The sequence below is a fragment of the Archocentrus centrarchus genome, chromosome 17 (assembly GCF_007364275.1).
Source record: "Archocentrus centrarchus isolate MPI-CPG fArcCen1 chromosome 17, fArcCen1, whole genome shotgun sequence".
Lineage (NCBI taxonomy): Eukaryota > Metazoa > Chordata > Actinopteri > Cichliformes > Cichlidae > Archocentrus > Archocentrus centrarchus.
In genome coordinates, this window is record NC_044362.1 from 21,952,706 (window position 1) to 21,962,298 (window position 9,593).

At 38.7% G+C, this 9,593-nt stretch overlaps 1 protein-coding gene across 1 annotated transcript; it reads right to left on the reverse strand.

Moving 5' to 3' along the window:
* Positions 1 to 6,722: 6,722 nt before the first annotated feature.
* Positions 6,723 to 9,314, reverse strand: LOC115796414 (von Willebrand factor C domain-containing protein 2-like). Its single transcript, XM_030752819.1, has 3 exons — positions 8,683 to 9,314; positions 7,860 to 7,989; positions 6,723 to 7,579 (listed from the first exon to the last, which is right to left on the reverse strand). The coding sequence occupies exons 1-3, from the start codon at positions 9,037 to 9,039 to the stop codon at positions 7,389 to 7,391; spliced, it is 678 nt and encodes a 225-aa protein (XP_030608679.1). The 5' UTR covers positions 9,040 to 9,314; the 3' UTR covers positions 6,723 to 7,388.
* Positions 9,315 to 9,593: the final 279 nt, after the last annotated feature.

The window sequence follows — 9,593 nt, forward strand, 5'->3', positions numbered from 1 at the left end:
CAACAGTAAATAAACTGAAAACATGAAAGGGTGTCTCCTGTATGCAGTGTAGTGGAACTATCTTGGGAGATTTAAAATCAAATCAAGGAACTGATGACAGCAGGTCTGATACATACTGACAGCTCAGTTATGATTTTGACCCCCTGCGGCACATAAGGAGATTATGTTTCTGGAAAGTTTTTTTTCACTCATCTTAAAGTTTTGTTAATATGCACTTTAAAGTCAAAGTTGAACTATAGTCCTTTATAAAATATTGGAAAATTACCATATTTTCTGCACTTTTTCCTTCCCCTGAGCTCCAGGTATCCATGGATGGGGTTTTTTTTGTTTGTTTGTTTGTTTGTTTTATTGCTAACGTCCCCATTACAGCAAAATTTGATTGAAAAGTGAGGGGGTGAAAATTTGTCTTGTTGGGATGCTGTAAAGATGTCTAAAATGGGATAAATTTGGTCCAAAAATGAAAGCATAATATTAAATTTAGTGCACAGAGTAACATTACTGGACATTCTGTTCAGATGGGTCCATAATTTGTTGGACAAAGACACAAATTTCCATCACTGTGGATTTTAAATCATACAATCAAGATGTGATTGAAGTGCAGACTTTCAGTTTTAGTTCAAGGGGTATTCAGGAATTACAGCCATTTTTTATACATAGTCCCCCATTTTCAGAGGCTCAAAATGAATTGGACAATTAATTGATAATCAGTTTCATGGCCAGTTGAGGCCTGTTCTCTCTTGTTATTGATTGACGAAAGAAGCAGACATAATATCTGTAATTGATTCAAAGTGTTGAATTTGCATTCTATAGCTTTTCACTGTAATTTTAAATATGAGGCCCAAAGAGATGTCAGTGGAAGTGTGGGAGGCCGTCAGAGAAAGAGCAAAAACTTTGGAAGTGGCTAAATCAACAATCCTGTCTATTCTTAAAAATAATGAATGCACTGATCAGCTCAGCAAAACCAAATTGCCTGAAAGACCACAGAAGACAACTAAAGTGGATGATGGCAGAATTATTGCTATGGTTAAGAAAAACAGCATCAGAACATCTGACCATGTCAAGAACACTCTTGGGGAGGCAGGTGTGTCATTGCCAAAGTCTACAATCAGGAGACGCCTTTGTGAATGGCAATAGAGGGTTTACAACAAGCTGCAAACCACGGGGTACACTCAAGACCAGGAAGGCCTGATTAGATTTCATTAGAAAACATCTAAAAGAGTCTGCACAGTCTTGGAAAAAAAAATCTTTGGAAAGATAGCAGAATGACGGGAAGAGAAAAGAATAGAGAAGGAGAGAAACCGCTCATGATCCAAAGTATGCCACATCATTTATCAAGCATGGTGGAGGCAGGGTTATGTCACAGGCATTAATGGCAGGTCACTAGTATTAATTGATCATGTGACTGCTGATAGAAGTAGCAGGATGAATTGTGAAGTGTATGGTGCTATATTATCCTCTGCTCAGAATCAGCTAAAAGCTGTAACACTGACCAGACAGCACTTCACAGTTCAAATGGATAATGACCCAAAGGATACTGAAAAATCAATCAAGAGTTTCTCAAGGCAAAGAAATTGATATTCTTCAATGACCAAGTCAGTCACCTTATCTCATCCCAACAGAGCGTGCTTTTCAGTTATTGAATACAAACCTGAATACAGAGAGATTCACAAACAAGCAGCAACTGTAGGTGGCTGCAATAAAAGCCTGGAAGAGCATCTCAAGGGTGGAAACACAGCATTTGGTGATGTCCATGTGCTCCAGCCTTCAGGCAGTCATTGCAAATGATTTTCATGGAAGTATTAAAAACAATCCTTAAAATTATGTTGGTTTGTTCAGTTACTTAGTTACTTCTGAAAATGAGGGACTGTCTAAAAAAAAAAAGACTGTAAATCCTAAACTATTAATGCTAATTTTTATTAAACTTCTTGAATTAAAGCTAGAATTCTGCATTTCTCAGTCACATATTGATTTAAAATCCAATGTGGTGTATACAGGGGCAAAATTAGAAAAATTTTGATTTTGTCCAACAAGTTGTGGACCTAACTCAAAGTATGTACACACATCTAAATGATGTTTCTCGTGGGTTTATGTCTCACTGTGCGTTGCGTAGAGTTGGTATTTGTATAAGCCTCTGGACAGTCTAAACACATCATTCAAGCACACTAGAGTGGCACAGTAGGAGCAGGATAGCACTGCAGCCTCATAACAAGAAGGTTTTGTGTTTGAATCTGCTGGCCATCAGAGGAAGAGCGTCCTTTTACTTTTCAAAGAATTTTAGACAGGAAATCATTTCATTGATCTGAGAAGACTGCTTTTCATCTTTCACTTTTTAACCAAATCTTGGATGTTGTTCAGACATCTGGCAAAACTGTCTCCCAGACGTCATCTCGCCACTTTTGAACAGGTTTTTGCTCAGTGGGATGTCAGCAAATGAGCTGTCAGATATGTTTCATGAGAAAAAAGCAGTGTGAATACAAAAGCTGACTCTTGCTCCACAGGCAGGACCAGGTGAAACAATTCTCAAGGTCTTTTTTAAGCCTAAAATGCAACTTCGTAGTTTTTTTTTTTTTTTAAGTATCACAATTCATTAAAAGTCAGTTGCTACTATTAATATCCCATTTTATCTCTGTGCCATCTTTCAATTGTTTAGCAAAAGACGATCATATCCGGACAGAGGAAATTATGAGGTGATGGTCTTTGGCTGGTGGAAATTGTTAATTTAAAGGCAGTAATGAGAAGTTAGAGTTTGAGAAGCGTGACTCACGTCTCCATTGCTGCTTCAGATTTTATCATCATCAGCTGTCAAGCCTACACACTAATCTGTTTTATCACACATTCAGATTTCACAAGCGATGGGCTAAATTAATTTTTTTTTTTTTATTGCAATGATATAAAAAGTTCTGGAACTTTTTGTCTTATATGTTTACTTCTGTCATTTCTTCCATCACCGCATTGAAATCTTTGACTGTTTTGTATTTTGATGCATTGCTTTTCTTCTTCCTGTTTTATTTTTCCTGGTCTCTACTGTCAGCGGTGTTACTATTGACGCCTAAATGCCAAACTGATGCCTTTATAAGTTATCTGTACTTAGGGGACGGGAAGGTTATCTTTAATTCCTTCTTTTAAGCAAAGATTACTTGATAGAAATCTGTGTTTAAATGAGCATGTTTGTTTCAGTGCAAAGATAGAGGAAAACATTATGAAGATGAAGAAGCGAACATTTGCAGTAGTCCATCAGTTGAACAGGGAAAAGGTTTGTATAAAATCTTGCAGCTGCTTGAAATTTGAACCACACGGAAAAATGTAGGGCTTTTATTTTGTCAAAAATTGAGCATTGTTGGCCTCCTCTCTGGTTAGCCTTGAGGCAAAAATGTTCCCATCTGTTTGGCGCTCTGTTATCTTTGCCTCAAGCTTGTTGGAAGGTATCGATGGTCTTCTTTTCTGCACACACTCGCGAGCACATGCATGTATTCACACTGCCCCCCTTTTCTATTTTTTTTTTTTTTGCATTATCTCCCTTTTCAGTGCCTCTTCTTTCTTACTCTGCCAGTTTGGGTTGTTTGTGGCAATGGCACACTGTTGTGCTTTGTGATGGACTCACTTCAGGCGCAGCCGTGCCTCACAAGGGTGCTTCGTCTTTCAATAGATATTGACAGGGCCTCTCTTTGAGTCTGTGAATCCCTGCCACTTACTGTATCTTTATTTTCTCCATTCTCTCTTTCTCAGCACACATTCCCATTTGTGAATCCTTCTGTCTCCCTTCTTTTCACATCCTCTGTGCATGTCGGCTTTTTACTTTTTTTTTTTTTGCAGTACTCTCCTGGTGAGTTTCTGTGTCCTCAGACTACACATGGAGGTCAACAAGAGCCCTTCTCTAAAGTGTTTACAGCTCACGCAGTGCAATATTATAGATTCATTCACATCTACATCAGGTTTTAAAGGCATTATTGAGATGACATTATTAAGGACTATTTTAATTTCTAATACAGTAATATTTTCTTCAAATTTTGTCTAATAAAATTGTTGATTAAAAATGCCAATAGAACATTACAGGCAGATCAAATTACAGTGATTCTAAGATTTTCACAATTCTCCCCACATCAGAAGGACAGTGCAGCAATTTAATGTGCTTTGTAAAGTTGTGGCACTGTACCCTAGGATATCTAAGCAATGGGGTAAGCTTTAAACAAAAAGTACAATGTCTTTCATAGTGTTGGCAAGTGCAATTAGAGACAAGAGAAAACTCTTTCAAAAAGCATCAAAAATATGACCCTGTTTACAGAAAGTTAATAAAGAACTAATATTCTGTAGGTGCATTTTGCATGGGCTTATAATGTTGTTGCATGCTCTGCCCTTAACTATGGATCAACCATGAGTGGATTCACTACTTTGTTTTAAATCAGTTTGAACAAGCTGCCCCCCGGATAGGCTGCTCTTATTGCCGCCTAAGGCAGTGGGGGGATTCATGGGTACTGTGCTATTTCAAGCCACACCCCACTCACAAATAAACTGAACTGTAAAATTGGTGGAGTGTCCCTTTAAACTTAAGCTCAATTCTTCTGACAAATTAATGGAAGGCCTTCATGAGATCAGTGAGAAGCTGACAGAAAGTTGGAAAGAAGTGAAGTTCATAGCAGGAGAGAAATGGTTGCAGTGCAGTGTGTATAAAATGTGGGTTAAGGATGTAAAAATCAGCAAAAAGAAACTTTAGCATAAGTAGTATTTGAAAGAAAGTGCTTGATGTTTCTTGTTGGACTTTTTGACTTTTGAAGCTGTTCCAGCTGTCAGGCAAACCTGGTGGTTGAAGTATTCAAAGCGCTTTTTCGGATACACTTTTTGTTGATCTGCTGCTGACAGCAGACGGGACTTTCAGGCCTGTGGGTGTTTTTAAAGATTTACTGTACCTAGCTATGTTTTCTTTTTCCTTTTTGTACATTGAATGTTGAAAATGTTATATCTTATATAGAATGCATTAAGTCATATCAAACCTACTTTTTCTATACAATCAATAAATCTGCTGTTGAAAAGTTAGTAGGATGACTGGGTTTTTAATGTGTTTGAGATCGAGAGGAAATAGTCAAACAGTCCAGCTCAACTTCTGCAGACTTTATTTTCTCTCTTCTCCTCCCTCCTGTAGTTACGGCTACAACACTAAAGCCATTTCGCCCTTTCGTTAATTGCTGCTTCTTTTTGTTGTTGTTGTTTTCTTTTTTTGTCCAGGAAGCTGCTTGTTTGACGCTGTCATCAGAAAAGCTCCGCAGGAAAACTAGGGGGGGTCAGAAGCCTGGTCAGAAGCCCAGTAAACTGTTCACTCGTGGGTAAAAAGAAGTGACGCAAAACAGGGACAGCAAATGGGCACGAAAAGGTGTTTTAATTTGGAAAATTTTAATACAATTTTTCTGCAAAGCTGGTGTGGATTACCAAAAAAAAAAAAAAAGACATACTGCATCATGCTGAGGGTACGACACATCACATCAGCTCCTTTCATTTCAGCCAGTGAATGAAAGCTGCGCTTACAGGAATTGTTCGATGTTTTGGGAAATACGCACACTGTTGTGTCTGCATAGTAATTATAAGAAGCTAGAAAGGTGCAATGGTAATGATGCACATAGCAGCCTGAGTGTATTATGTAACATAAATGCCATAAATATACAGTATTAAGCTGAAATCGCTTGATTTTCCTCTGAAGCTCCCTCGTGATTAAAGTGATAGATGATGACAAAGTACAGTAGGTAGACTTGCTGCTTATAAATGTTTACAAAATGACAATATAGTCATGCTACATTTAATTCTGAAAACAGTGAATCATAATTTTACTGTACCCTTGGAGAGTGTAAATAATGTAGAAGGTAGGTTGTATAAAAGCTGCACCGTCTTTCTCGTGAAAAATGAACAAAGTTGCAAGTTACAGATTGTTTTTCCTGCTCTACAGTGTACATGCACAAGAAACATTCCCCTAAATGAAACCCCATTTTCAAATATTACCCTTGTCTACAACTACTGTACAGTCATATGTCACTGCCATACTCATACATTATATTTCAATTAGCATGGAAATTGAACTACAAGATTTATAGAACAGACACAAAATTGTTTAGTGCTCTGTTCTGCCATTTCCTAGTCTAAATTGCATCACAGTGGTGCATGCATTTTACTGTTGCATCAGCTGGTGACAGGTCAATTATTATTTCTTGTCATCCAATAATTACATTGGCTTTGTTATGCTGCTTAAAATACCTCCATGGTCCCCCCCCCAAGGTCTTTAATAGCCCAGTCATCTCTCACTCAAAAAACCCCCACAAATCTCAATAGAAAGGTCACTACTCAAGGGCTGTTTAATTTTCATGTTCCTGTTAGATTTGTTTCATTAGAGATTCTTCTGTAAAACTGCAGGTATTAGGAACAAAGGTAGGTGTGTTTGTTGTTCCATTAAAACAAAATAACTGGAGCCTAATTTTGGTTTTTGCATTGTTAGAATTCTCCGCTAGTCTTACCTGTCCTTTTTTAAAACACTTCAGGCTTGTTTGTTAGACTGAAATGTTGGATTAAATATCTTTGTCCTGTCACCTGAGGTACAGTGCTGTGCAAAAGTCTTGAGCCAAATCTCATTCCTTTATACTTTGTTAGATTCAACTCACTGTCATTGTGCGCACAAGGCACACAACGAAATGATCGTTCCAGATCACTCATACAAAGACGAGCATCTGTGGTCATGCAGCCAGAGACCAGCGCTACCTTTAGACAATGTGGTTTAAGTGTCTTGCCCAAGGACACAACGCAGCGCAGGGACAGGGACTCAGTCCAGCAACCCTCCGGCTGCAAGGGGAGCGCCTACCCACTGTGCCACTGCTACTGCTACTAAGAGCGTCCAAAGAGCCAGCCTTTCTAGTAATATTTCAAAGTGATCTTAAGTAATATTTCTCTACAGTGATGAAAGTATTTAAAAAAAAAAAGCACCTAACTCAATGGATAAACCAGTGCTGTGACAACTTATCAAAGAATCAATTTTAAATTGTATTTTTAGGCACTTTGTAACTAGCAGCAGCACATTATTTGTTCTTACTTCTTTAATTGAATCTACAAAACAAAAATGCCAGAAATAACGCAGTTCATGCTCATACCAAACACTGACTTTCAGGCTCGTTAGAACTGTACAAAAAAATGAACTGTACAAACTCTGTTTTGCCTTAAATACTCTATTTAATTGTACAGTATGTTTGCATACATTTCAACAAATCTCTGCACCTATTTCCCATTTTCCTAGCAAAATAAAAAAAAAAATAAGTGGTGTCTCAAGATATTTGCACAGTACTGTACAGTAGAGTAGAGTGTGGTTTCTTCAAAAAACATGAATTTTAAGAAAGGTAGACCTCTGATGACACAGACAATCAGTTTTGCTGGGTGGACGGTTGTTCAGGTTTACAGTTTCTGAGGCGGGAACAGGTGGCGAGGCGGTTTCCCTCCCAGTAACCAGCATCCTGGCCATCGTGACAACGACACTTGGTGCAGGAGTCAACCCAGATGGGATCTCCCGCAGGAATCACTTGAGTGCGTGATGCATCAACATAGCAGTTAGGACCTGGAGGGAGAAAAGAAGAAGAGGTAATTTGCAGCTCAACAGACACATAAGCAGTCAAGTGGACAGAATTGCGTAACCACACACATCCCTGAATGCAAAGGCAAAAAGGTATTCTAATCCAATTATCGAAAACAAAACAAGACCATACTAGAGTGGGGCTAAATGACAACATTTGAAAATGATGCTCTCATTATAAAAAAAAGATAAATCTCTCTCGGTTGTCTCTCTGGAAGTGCTTTTAAAAAAAATCAGCTTTTATTAAACTGTGTTTTTAACATACCCTCCTTGCATTCAGGGCAGCACTTCCCAGGCTGATAGACAGGGTTGACACATGGTGGAGGAGCACAATCTGCCACAAGACAGCGGGCAATGCCATCACTGTCACAAGTGCACTGCTCACATTCTGATGGCTGGAAAACACACACACACACACACACACAGTGAGACTCAGCATGGATCATTTTCTAATCTCCTCATGATGCAAATGGGGATTAGTCACTGAGCAAGCAGACAAATTATGTATAAAGGTAACCTTTTTCAAGCATCTCCGTGCTAATCCTTCCTCGTGACACCTCAAAAGGGGGCGCCATTTACCTCCAATCTGGTTCAGGCTTTAGAATGAAAATGCATTCTATAGTATTCATCAACGGGTATCCCTGGATGTATGAAACACTGCATTCACAGTATGTACATAGCACAGTATATTATAGCTTATGGCTTTGAACTTTTATTTTAACTTGCAGACCATTTTCTAAATAGTTGCAACTACTTTTGAATACTATCCTTGCAAAACTAAACCATTATCTGAGAGAAGCAATGCGCAGCTGTGACCCCCTTACTGGCTCTGAAAATGCAGGTTTCTGGTATTCGCAAAAATAAATAAATAAAGGTATCATAAAATAGATGCAATCTTATCCTATCTAACAGAATATTTCTGTTGATATAATGTCCATTTTAACCTTTTGGGGGGACACTTTAGAGAGACATTAGACTGTCTGTATTGTGACTGCACATTAGAAACGATAATAAGAAGAGGGCACATTTTCCGTACTTTTTCACAGCATATCTTCATTTATGCGAACTACTATGTGCCACTGGCTTACCTGGAAGTTCTGCCCTAGCTCGTACACCACCCCTCGGTACTCACACCCGATTTTCTCGCACCTGGGGCAGCAGTCGGTAGGGTAGTGGCTAACATGGATGCATGCAGCCGGGAGAGAGGTGCATTCAGTGCGGGCACATAAGGAGCCTTCAGCGGTGCACTCACATTGGGTGCAGTGATCAGAGTCCAGGAAATACCATTCTCCCACGTAGTATATGCTGCCATTGGCTTCGCAGGTGCTCTCCTGCTGTCCAGCGACCGAGAAGCCAAAACAGGCCTGTGCGCAAAGTACGAGCGCCAAAACGATTGTGCGGACCCTGCGCGCTAATGAAAGGCGCTCTCTCAACAGCTTTTCCATGGTGTAGTTGATTAATCCAAATTAGTAAAAGTTCCTCAGTGAAGTGAAACGTCCACTGTAGTCCAGCTTTACAGATCAAGCAAGTTTTAAAAAGTAAAAAATAAATAAAAATAAAAACCTTTGCCTTGTTACATTGTTTAAAAAAAAAAAAAAAAGAACACTCAAAAATCCGCCACAGCAGTTTTCAGGGTCTGCGTACACTTTTGCAAGGCAAGGAGTCCGGAAGGGAGTGGAGGCTGGGAGCATGAGGGGGAAAGTTTCGCTGCTCTCATTAGAATATATGCTTGTCCTTAACGTTACTGAGCTGAAACCTGTCCCTCCCCTAGTTTAACATGCATGACTCCAGACTCTTACAAGAATTCTTGACGGTCTTGCTGAAACTTATTGCATCTTTAAATTTGTTTTTTGTTTTTATTGTATTTTATCTGTTTTATTTATTTTACTTATTTGTTTATTAAACAACTGAACAATTTTAACTGTAATCAAGCATAAATTGTTAATTTGTTACCATATATTTTGTTTAAGAAATTATTTTAAGTTAAATCACATCTGAA